The 12,454-nt window shown below is 38.0% G+C and overlaps 1 protein-coding gene across 3 annotated transcripts in view; it reads right to left on the bottom strand.

Annotated features, from left to right (window-relative positions):
• Window positions 1-1,552: 1,552 nt before the first annotated feature.
• Window positions 1,553-12,454, bottom strand: part of adcy2b (adenylate cyclase 2b (brain)) — a 52,086-nt gene continuing 41,184 nt past the window's right edge. For 2 of the 3 annotated variants that reach the window (XM_088405133.1, XM_088405132.1), the window contains exons 21-26: window positions 10,706-10,864; window positions 9,104-9,250; window positions 8,855-8,962; window positions 8,642-8,756; window positions 8,451-8,575; window positions 1,553-4,112 (exon numbers count right to left, since the gene is read on the bottom strand). In XM_088405133.1, the coding sequence (XP_088261259.1) occupies window positions 3,960-4,112; window positions 8,451-8,575; window positions 8,642-8,756; window positions 8,855-8,962; window positions 9,104-9,250; window positions 10,706-10,864 (807 nt within the window). In that variant the 3' untranslated portion in view covers window positions 1,553-3,959. Of the gene's footprint in view, window positions 4,113-8,450; window positions 8,576-8,641; window positions 8,757-8,854; window positions 8,963-9,103; window positions 9,251-10,705; window positions 10,865-12,454 lie in introns of those variants that run through there. The other variant, XR_015864010.1, reaches the window with a different exon arrangement.

Raw genomic sequence — 12,454 nt, 5'->3', positions numbered from 1 at the left:
ATTTAGTTCTTTTAATGCATCTTGAATGAAACATTCTTTACAGTCTGGCGTGCCCTTGCTCAGACAAGAAAGATTAAAATGGATATATAGTAGAAAATTCAACGGCTTGCCATGGATTAAAAGTAAAATAAATCAAGTGTTAAAAAACAAAACAAAACACTGCAATGAGTTTTTCCTGCTCATGACTTGGTAGCTACGGTAGGTGAAGATCCAGAGCCACACTCAAGTCCCAGCTGGAGTCTGGCCAACTGACTAGACAGATGCATAATCATGTACTGTAAAAAATGTAAAAGCTTAAATAGAGCTTCTGATAACCAGCCCAAACTCAAATGTTTAATGTGAAGTTGGGAAGAGTTTGCATGCGCCACATGAGGTCATTCTAGTCACTAAATTGGTAATTATTCTGTTCGGTAGCTTGTATTCTATTCGGGAGCTTGATGAGAATACACTTAGTGTTTTCGATGTATTAGGGCTGTTTTTCTTTTAACTGGAATTGTGTAAATGATTGCGGGAGTTATGGCCCGTTCAAAATGGCAGAAAACATGTACAAAAGCATAAAGAAAGCAAAAAAAAAAAAAAGAGGAACGGTATTTGCTGTTTTTATATCACAAAAATTGTCATTTGAGCAGGGGTGTGTAGATTTGTAATATCTACTGATAGATAGATAGATAGATAGATACTTTATTCATCCCCGTAGGGAAATTCACATTACCAGCAGTATCCTTATATCTCGACTTATTTGATAAGTGGTGTATCACTAAATCAAAATGTGCTGTATAAAGTTGATACTTCTGAGACCCAATTTATTCTTTTGTGTCCACTGTAGTGGACATTTGTTTTTGGTCTATATGTTTTCTCGGAGCTTTGCTACAAAGTCCTCAGTAGTGGACATCCTGAAATGCAATTAACTTTGCTGAGACAAAATGGACACATCAGTGGACATGAATAAGGTGGGTCTCAAGAGAACATCAAAGATTTGGACTTTAAAAAGAAGGAACAAATCCGGGACATGATACATTATATACAAATATTTAATGGATAACAAAAGGGCGGCAGCATAGAGACATTTAAACACACAGTGCAGCTGGTTTGCTTTCAGGGGAAATTCATAAAAAGCAACAATCCATTTTCTTCTCGAGCCAGCGACTCTTCCAACATGCCTTTATACAATTATCACTAATTCACATTCAAACTACGTGCCGAGGTGGGAATTTGTTGGCATCGGGACAATAGACTAGTTGAACATTCAGCTGGAATAGTGGTGAGCGAGTGGCTCACTGAGAAGGCTTGTCTTAAATATACATTGGAAAAAAATACTTCAATATACATTTGAATTTACTGTAACTTCACTCATTCAATCCCAAAGAAAGATTTTTATATCTTTGGAATATTCATTTAATCCCAGTTACTTCCTTGTATTTTTTAGATTTTTTTTCAAGTGTATGGCTGAAGGAGGGTCTAAAAATGTATAATTAATGTAACAATTAAGTACTAAAGTGATTACTTTAGTACTTAATTGTCACATTAATTATACATTTTAGTACATGCATTTTACTACTTTAGTATTTGATTAATTTAGTTTTGAATAATTGCGGGGTTTAGTACCCATGGTAATCAATTACTTTGTATATATATATATATATATATATATATATATATATATATATATATATATATATATATATATATGTCACAGTAATTGATTACTTCAGTACATTATTACCAAAAGGGATTATGATTTTAGAAATTCATTACCTCAACTGATTAAAATAATCAATGATTTTTGTTCGTAATCAGCTAAACGATTACTTTAGTGCTTACATGACTAAAGTAACTAAAGTAATGGAGTACTTTAGCAATGACTACTAAAGTAATATATTATTGGTAAATAATTATCTAAATCAGTGGTTCTCAAATGGGGGTACTTGAAGGAACTCAGAGGCTAACAAATATGCAACAAATATGCGACAAACCTTTAAAAATAATTGAGTAAACTTTTTATGTTCACTAGATTATTCAGTTTAATTTTTTTTTAACCCATTCTCCTACATACTAGAATGGTTCGACCTAACTTGCCACGTGCCACCTCTTGTTAGCTGTTAAGTTAATGATTTATTTTTATAAACAGATCTCTAATATGATCCGAAAAGAGGACTCTTTAAGGTGAATATTTTTCTATGGACCATTATCTACTAATAATTATTTCTTTTTCAGCACAGATCTGACACTTTATATTGATTATTTTTTGTGGGCAAATATGTATTAATAAACAAATTAGTGATTTATTTTTGTGAACAAATTTCTACTGTAATCCCAAAAGATGACATTTGACACTTTATGTTGATTGTTGTTTTGTGGACACATTTTTATTAATAATTTAGTTCTTAAAATATTTTTTTTAAGATTTATTTTTGATAACAGATCTCTTCTATGATCAAAAAGAGAACACCTTATGTTGATTATATTTTTGTGGACCAATACAAATGAAGTTTGAAGGGTTCTAAGGTTTAGTCAATCAAACACTGATAGCATGTTGGAAATCTTATTTTTTTTAAATATTTTCAACACAGCTTTGTGCTGGTTCAGAGGTACTTCGCTGAAAATGTATTTCACAGGGAGTACGTCACTGAAAAACGGTTGAGAACCACTGATCTAGGTCCTTCATCAAAAAACAAATTATAATATACATATACACACACACACGCACACACACACATACACATTTACAGGGTGTTGTAAAATGTTTGACCCCATTTTGTAAGCCAATAATTTAGACAATTTTGGTTGGAATGACCTAAGATTTTCACAGCTTGTGTAGAAATGTTTCATGTTTTTGTGTGTAACACTTGGCCGTTGTATCTTTTCAGGTTAAGAAATGCCGTTCACTTCAAAAGAAAGGCATTTTGCGTGTTAAGAGTATGCTCGGACTCAGTCACTGAAGACAGTGCAGCGTTCCTTCTCCACAAATTTTGCAAAGAAGGCACCAACTACAAAACAAATTAGGAGTTGGCACCATACAGTTCAAGAAAAGGGCTGCTTATGCATACCTAAATCGCCAGGACGGCAATCAACGTGTGCAGAGTCACAGGCGGCTCTCATTTTGAACATTTATGAAAATCTGTCATAGAACCAACAAATATTTGTACTTTTCTTTGTAAATTTAACTAATAAAACATATGACCTTCAACATAGTGCATTTAGTTTCATTGAGATCCATCAAGTAGTTTCCGAGATATGGAGATTTAGAATGGGCTCAACCATTTTGGAACACCCTGTATATATAATTTTTCTGGTTTTGAATGAGCAAATTTTAAAACTTTAATTTGGGGTATGCACCATAGTATCATAAAGAAGGGGGAAAATGAATACATATGGGAGAACAAACATCTGGGTCTGCACTAATATAATTGATAATCATCCACAATGGCAGTTACTATCCAAAAGTTGACATTCCCTTACCAAGTGAAAGTCAATTCTAGCTTTTCACACATTTTAGCCAAGCAAGTCTCTAGTCCTAAAATTGGCAATTGGCGAACAGTAAGTCGGCCTCTAGTCTGGTTCCATTCACAACTCCCAAATTAATTGGTGTGTCTGCTTTTGTCCATGGAGTGTAAACTATTTATAGTCGCCTTTGCTGAAGCATAAGGCTCTCAAGCACACTGCTCCCAAGACTGGCATGGCTAATTAGCTGCACACAACTTGGCTATCAACGGATGAATGCACTCCTTGACAATGCTAGCAAACATCTCTCCACCCTTCTGAGAGCTGTCTTCTACACCCAATGTCGGATAATAGCACTGTCGTCACAGTTGTTTGTCCAATTTGACACCGGGGGGCCTCGGTTAATGACTTGTACATCCATAGCATAACCAATGCTCGCTAATGCCACTTAGTGTGTTGAGTCTTTTTTTTTTTTTTCCTCCCCTCTGCCCTGAGCCAGCGAGCGAGCGCTCAAGCGCTCAAGGCATGACGGTGCCTTGTGACAGGGATCGGGTCATCTCAGTGTGGACAAAGTAGGTTTTCAGTTCTCCTTTGCCCTTCACGTTGATGATGCCTCGACACGAGCACATGTAGCCCAGTGTGGATAAGATCTCACTTGTTTCCTCCGTCACCTGCAGGGACAACCAAAAAGAACACAAAGAAATAAATATGGTAATTAATGGTAAATTTTTTTTGCAAGTCATTTGTTTGATATACTGTACTACAAATGCATTGTATTTTCCACGTACTAGTAGACTTTGTCCTCACAAGAAAATTAGTACTTATAAAAATATAAATGGACTGGGGTGCACTGCTTGAACAATGTCTAAGTAACATTTTTTTTTTCACTTCTATGAGATTTCTGTGCACTAGTAGAACGCCAAAGTTAATAGGGATCTAGTGACTATGTATTACTCATGATTTTTTCTTTACATCTTCCACTACTGCACAACATTTCTGTGCTAGTAAAAAATGGTTTTACAAGTTGTAACATTTTTTTCCACTTGTATAAGGGACACTAGGAGAGTGTAGTTAAGTTATTTTCCAATTCCGTCTTCCACTAGTGATGAGTGCATTAGTAAAATGTATTTCAACTTATGAAATACATTATTGTTCAGTAGAAAAATGACTAGGGTGCACTACTACAATAAATAGTGACTTTTTTTCCTCTACTACGTGACAGTTTTTGGCATTAGTAAATCGAGCAGAGCTGACAAGGAAAAACACGGTTTTGCTAGTGCCATTTTTTCACAAGTAAATGAGTGAGGCTCACTATAAACGAGTGATGTTATTCTCATTACAGAATGGAGTGCACTCGAAAAAATGCGTTTCAACTTCTAAAATACATTTCTGCGCACAAGCAGAATGACTGTGCCAAGGTAAAATAACTGTCTTACTATTTTCTATTGCTACATGACATTTCCATACACTAGTAAAATGAGCAGGGCAAAGTAAAAAACATTTTTCACTAGTTAAACGATTCAAGTGCACTAGTTGAATGACTGTCTTTCTAGAGATGTATTTTCCACAACTGCATGACAGTTCAAAAGAGCGATTTACTCACATTTTTTCACTTGTGAAATGACCAAAATGCACAAGTACCTTTCGCTACCGACTAAGGTGCACGAGTAAACAGATATGAATTTTGATTTCTGTATTACATTTCTTGCACGCTATTAGAATGACTGTCTTATTTGTGATGTATGTATTTTCGCTACTGCAAGACAGTTCTGTGCAGTATTAAAACGAGAAGGGAACACTAGTATAAAGATAATTTTACTTCTGTCGGTCCATCGATCAACTGGTACCGGGTCGCATGGGCCCTACTGAAATAATGATGTTGTGGAACTGATTCAGTTTATCCTTTAACAGTTCATTCATTTGTGCTTTGTTTGACTTGATTTTTGTTCTTGGCGCCACCACTGGCCGCTGTTGAGATTACATTTTGTAGTGAGGAAAGATGATGCTGCTTCCGTTGAGAGCAGTCACTGTCATGTTGTTCTGTCTCTCTGTGAAATCTGGATCACGAGTGTCTACAAGTTGTAAGAATGGTGTCATTTATGAAAATGTGCCCAAAAATGTGATTGTTGATCCAACAACTTGTGACTGTCGATAACATGCTAGCTAATGTTAGTTCTTATCTTCAGCTGTCATGGTTTGGCATCATGTTGAGCAGAGGTGGACTCAAAGGCAGGAAAGTGGAAAGCGAGTTGAACTAAAAAAAAAAAGATGTTTAATGAAAAGAGAGGGCCAAAATTCAGGGTAGCAAACAGTAAAGTAACAACCTAAAGGACATTAATAACAAACGCAGCAGACGGGGGAAGGCTCGAAGGGGAAACACGGAACTGAAACAAACAGAGACAAAAAGACTTAACTTAGCAATGTCAACCAACTTGGGCATGGACTCGGACAAAGAGCAAAACGACGATGTGTGACAGAGACAATGACCCAACACTAACTGAATGCAAACTCTGACTTAAATAGATTACAGACTCAACAAGGAAACACGAAACAGCTGGGGAGAAACGAAAGGCATAGGAAGTTGATTGGATGTCACAAGGAGGCAGTTACTCAGACAGGTGGAATCAAATCACACTAGCGAAGATCGACGTAAGAGAAAACAAATGAGAAAAAGACAAAAGAACTAAAAAGAAACCTACAACTTGAGAATACCAAAATCCCCCAAAACAAAAAACCCAACCCAAACCCACAACAGAAACATGACATCAGCAAGTATATAGTGCTGCCTTGTACGAGTTTAGCTTGTGAGCATTTTTGTTTCTGCCAGGTATTTCCTTTTAGTACACGTTAGCATATGCAAATATTTTGCATTGATAAGTACTCATTTGCATCTAATTGACATTTGTATTGAAATGTTTCTGAGGTCGTTAGTGTTCTACGTTTCTTTCCCGTCTTGGGTTTGTGTTGGTTTTTGAGTTCCTTTCTTGTCTTTGGTTTGAGATTGTGTTGTTAGTTGTTAAGTATTTTTGGTCCCCTCGTGTCAGTGACTCGTCAGTGTGATTGCCTCCACCTGTCCTTGTTAACCTGCATCCCTTGTCTGCCAATCAAGTCCCTGCTCTTATTGTGTCATGTCATTCCCAGGTGTTCCTTGTTTGTGTCGTCAGTTTTGGGTGTATTTAGTTTGCTGTTTCCTTTAAATTCTTGTTGAAGTGTTGTTGCTCTGTTCATGTAGCGTTAGTCTCCGTTCGTTTTCCTCCGAGTATTTTATTCAAGTATTTCGAAGTAAATGTATTTTGGAGTTTTTGTTTGTTACGTTGTACGCAGTCGTCAACCTTGTTTTCTTTCCTCCCATTAGTGATAGAGAAATCAAAGCTTTTTGATCCACTGAATCAGTCTGAAGCAATTGTGTTGAAATGGGTCAGTATTGCGAAGCATTCATATGAATCCATGTTGAGCATCACAACACTGTTTCCTGAAACACTGCATCAATGGGACAATTGTGTCGAAATGGGTCGGTTTCAAAGCATTTGACAAAATTCAGTATGGTGACATATTTTGGATAAAATCATATTGCATTTCCGTTTAACATTTGGGCAATGTATAGTAAAAATGTAAGACATTATTGTATCATTCTTACAAAACAAAAAAGTGAAGATACTGTGATGGTAGTTATATAAAATTGCAATTGGTTGGCAACCAGTTCAGGGTGTCCCCTGTCTACTGCCTGAAGTAAGCTGGGATAGGCACCAGCAAGCTTGTGACCCTTGTAGGGATAAGAGGCGATAGAAAATGGATGGACCAATGGATGGATAGTTATATAAACTGCTTGAAACACTGCAATGGGTCTTTGTAAATGGTAAAATGGTAAATGGGCTTTCACTTACATAGTGCTTTTCTACATTAGGCACTCAAAGCGCTTTACACTAACTGGTCATTTACCTACTGTTGATGCAGCATCAGGAGCAAATGGGGGTTCAGTGTCTTGCTCAAGGACACTTCAACATGGTCTTGATGGTCAGGGGATCAAACCCACAGCCTCTCAGCTGGGAGATGACCACTCTACCGCCGAGCCATACAGTATGTATGTGTATGGATGAATTGATGGATGGATGCCAAAATATAGTGTGTGGATGAACGCTTAAACTATGTGCTGTTGCAAATGAATCTAATGCTTAATGTAATCTTCACCTCAGGTTCCCTCATTTTCAAATATGCGTGCAAATGCGCTTTTCCTCTCAAAACTCACAACATATTAAAGGATCTTGCATACCCGTTTACGGACACTGTGAGATTGACTGAGTCCAATTGACACACCCTAGCCCCGCCCTAAGCTACCTGGCGTTGACACGTCGACAGTTACCGGCCGCAGGTGTGGGACGTAACAACTCCTCCTTTCCGCCGTCATGTGATCTTCCAACGGTTACAACACGGGATCGGAATGACGTATCGTGATACTTTCCACGCGAGCGCTAGGCAGGAGTCGAGCATCTGCTTCGAGCGTAACATCACGACCTCACATTAAATTACAAGTTTTGAGCGCACCTTGCCTCTGGGCTCCCTGCATTTGGGCTCTCAACCTTCCATCATTTCACCCACCATGTTAAAACCTGACAAAGACTGCCTTATTTATGACAATTACTCAGCTTCTGTGTTGAATTAGGTGCAGTAGTAACATAATTTTCATTACGGTAAAGGCATTTATGTGTACTCATAGAATAACAACAGTTTACTAGTGAGAACACCTATGCTCTAAGCAGACAACTGTGTTCAATTTTTTCTACTAGTAAAGCGCTTGTTGTTAACTGGTGAATTTTATCTCACCGATAGCACACAGTTGTCAACTAGTGCAGTATTTGGCTTTACTCGTGTCATTCTAATTCAATGCATAAGTATCATACAATAGTGGAAGGCAATATTGGAAATAAATATCAGTTGTGTTACTATTGAGGACAAACAGCATACTAGTATGAGCATACACTGTTGTGCTACAAGTATCCTTTCCAATCCACCTGAATTTTTCCCAGAACCCCTGTGGTCTCCATCCTACTGGCCACATTGACGCTGTTTCCCCAGATGTCGTATTGCGGCTTCTGGGCACCGATGACCCCCGCAATGACCGGTCCGTGATTTATCCCTTGACACAAAAAAATTCACACGAATCAATATGTGAATTGGAGACAAATTACACTTTTTTTCTCACCGATTCTAAGTCTGAAGTCATTGAAGGAATGTTTATTGATGACGTCGAGCTTCCCAACCAGAGCGAAGGCAAATTCCACCATAGTGCCGATGTGCATGTACTGTCTATCATGTTCCTATCAGAAAAAAACCCATCACATTTATTTCTTGGGGAAATTGTGTTTTTAGCTCTTAGGACAAGAAAAAAATAGCCAAATGGAATGTAAAAGCGTGCCTGTGCACATTCTGGTCCTGGCGTCAAGTTGAGACCGGTGGCCGCCATGTAGGTACTCCCGATGGTCTTAATCTTCTCCACCCCACTGAACTTTGGTTTTGAAAGCAGCTGAGGACACAGGAGGTGGCGCAAACGAGGTCAAAGCAAGTCCCCAGGTGTGATCGCAAACAGGAAGTCTCATTACACCATCATGTTTCATATTCGCTCTCCAGAAGCTAATTTACCCCATATAGTGGCAAAACAGGTTACCTCATCAAAATCTGCAATGATCTCATTGAGAAGACGGAGGCATTCCAGTCCTTCCTTGTTGACATCTGACTCGGTGTAAAACTCCTTGAAATCCGGGATGGAAGCGAACATGACGCACACAGAGTCGTACGACTGATGGTAAAGGTCCTGAAGATGCAAAAAGTCATTAAGAAATATTTATACTGAAGCACATTGTTAAAATGATTGATGCACCCTTAAAAAGTTCAGCACTGCTTACAATGCCACAATATGGGGGCAAGAGCATACTTTTCTAGTTACACCTCCACCTCCCTCGATATTTTTAGTTTTTCCTGAACTCTGGGGGGTTCCCATGTCTCTGTGTGCTTTTGGTGAAATTATGTAATCTGTTACATATATGCATCTGCAGTTATTTTTCAGCCCAGTTGTTTGCATTTTATTCTTTTTTTTTTTTCTTACCGTAGGATGTCATGCAGTCGATAATACTAGTATTTTGATCGACCGGTGGACCGCATTTGACGCATATTTAAAACGTATTAGAAAGAAGTTTGTAGCTGCGAATACTAACGGCATACTGTATAATATTTAAACCTCAAATACCGTTGATATGTAAACTTTTCAATACAGTAAATGTTGTACTTTTCAAGTAATTAGCATGTACTTTTGAACAGTTTAAAAAAAAAATAAAGTACAAGGTATCATTTCAGTAGTAGTAGTTTAGAGTTACATTAATCAGCAACTAATCAATAACCAAATGTCAATAATTGTTTGATAACCGTTTACTTTTTTAAAATTGTCAAAAGAGATGTCAGCTTTAAAACGTATCCAGTTCATATAGTACAGTACTCAACGTTTTTGCATATTTTCTGACAAAAGCCAAACTACTAATTGAATTATGATTGATTTTTGGTTGTGCATTTTCTACGATGAATGAAAAATAATGTCCTGTTTGAAAGGAGGGATGATAATTTAAAATATTTTTTTGTCTTATTTATTATTAAATTGACAAAATAGATGACCCAAACTCATATTTTTTGCAGCCCTTGTATAATTGTTCTTTTCTTTGATTTTTAAGAAAATAAAAGGAATGATAAAAGGGATAAAGCCCTTCATTCTTGAATGTCTTAAATACTGTGCTCAGTAGTTAAAAATGTGAGAAATGTACATCTTTTGCTTACCAGTAGGCGGGGCTCTCTTTGTGATAGAATAAAGTTCGTAGATGTCTCGAGAACAGGTATTATATCACATTGGGGAAATTTTAAGAAAATAGGATTATCTGGGTTCAATTACAGCAACTTTTACTGTTATGGCAAAACGTCAGACTTTGAGGTGGAGTACAGGCCTCGGCCATTATCGAAAAGGTGTATAACTTCAGAACCTCTATGTTCCATGTCTCAATGCTACTCGCCCCCATCATATATGGTGTCAGAACTCGTCCCAGTTGTGACCCCAAGTCTGACAGGGGACCACACCAAATTTGAAGTTGATCGGGTCAACCGTCTACTTTGGCCAACGAAATGCCTGTATTTTAATGTTGGTCTTTATGAACTCAGAATTTCTGAGGCCGGTACCTGGTACCGCTGATGTAGTATCGAAATAAAGACAACTAAGCTCCGAGCTGACCTCGTTCTTCCAGTTGCGTCCCAGGAAGTGTTCGGCCACGTGAGCGGGCAGGACGTTCTCCAGCAGGACCCGGTTGAGATTCTCCATGGTTTCGATCTCCTCGCACTCCCGCTTGAACTTGTCTCTCCACAGGAAGTCCAACCTACAGTAATATTCATTCTGTTACAGGAGGACACAGAGTAAAGAGATACCTGCGTCATTGACAGACAGCACTCGGCCATGGATCACCGTACCATCAAAAAAAAAAGATGAATCGGCTTTCTGCATCAAAAGGTTGTATTAATTTTCTTCATGACTAATTCTTTTCAAATGACATAATGTGGTTGCTCAAGCGAGCACGTCATCGCATACCTCGGGATGTGGTTGAGTTCTTAAGTTAAAGAAAAATCACATTCAAACCAATGATAAATGGACTCTGCCTTGTTAAAATGATCAACCCCCATCAGATGCTTCGGTAAGGCTTTTCCTGGCATTTAGCGTCATATTGTGTGTTAATACAATAGTTCTCTAGCTTGTTAAAAAAGTACAAATCAAAAAAACCAATGCTCTGTTAAATTTAAAGGTGTTTAAGCACTCAACTCTGGGCTATAAACACCGATGATCCAGAGCAAAAAAAAAAAAAAATGAACACGCAGAAAAACATATTTACGTGCTTTTGTGGATTAACTTTGTGTTTTATACATATTTTCAACTTTCTTTTTCCACTTTCAACCTTAGTGAAGACATATGCTCTAGATCTTAGGTGTCGGACTCCAGTAATTGAGGGCCTTTATCCTTCATGTAATCAAACCTTCTCTTTCAAAAACACCTAATTCAAATGATTAGGATCATTTTCAAGCTCCTGTAGAGCTCACTAAATAAGCTAATCATTTGACTCAGGTGTGTGCGGGATGCTGGTCCTCAAGGACTGGAGTCCGACACTTAATTTTTGTACTGTGTTAAGATTGCGTTAAGATTAGATTGTGTAACATCATCTGTTTGATTTCTGACTCTTCTACTGGAAATCGCATCACTCATGAAAAAGTGCATCCATATGAAACCTGATAAATAGAGGCATACGTTTTGCAGAGGGGTTGCTATGACACAAATTATCAATTAGTTGCTGTATGTTCCAATTAATTTGCTCTTAAATTGAAAGAGAAATCAATTGAAATGTAAAGAATGAAATTAGATCTGCTGGTACTTGTAGAAACCCTGTTAAAATCCCCCCCGAAGTGCCTTCACATACCCTCATTTGAAAACCACTGTTCTAGAAAATTGATGGGTCCTGAATGAAACACCCAAATGAGTGAAACATTGTAAATGAAGCTCTCAGTAAGAAACGATGCAGATGCTCTGCTCTCATTGCTCACAAAACAGCAAGCAGGACTACTTTGCATAAGAGACAGACCAATATTGCCTCATTCTTCTCGGTTCAGGGACTTATGTCTACATTTGTTTTGTTTTTTTAGCAAGTGTCACCTATTCAGGTCAAAGCTTCCCCAGTCTGTGTTTGAGTTGGAGCCAGGGGTCCACGGCTCCTGCCGCCATTACACTCACATATCCGGGAGCTCCAGGCTACCTGTGGGCCGGCCCCCGCAGCGAATGCGAGAGTTATGAGCAGTCCACATGATATATGTGAACAGGGAAGCTTTTTCCCCCTTGTGATTTGAGTATGCGCCAATTTAGCAAACAGGGAGAGTTTAAGCACTGAAATCTATCTATATCAACATACAGCATGTGTCTTGTCCAAGGGGAGCAGAAAAGTGG

The sequence above is a fragment of the Hippichthys cyanospilos genome, chromosome 21 (assembly GCF_059441005.1).
Source record: "Hippichthys cyanospilos isolate Australia breed blue-spotted pipefish chromosome 21, RoL_Hcya_1.0, whole genome shotgun sequence".
NCBI lineage: Eukaryota > Metazoa > Chordata > Actinopteri > Syngnathiformes > Syngnathidae > Hippichthys > Hippichthys cyanospilos.
Note: the sequence above shows the minus strand (reverse complement) of the source record. Positions and strands in the feature narration are given on the sequence as shown.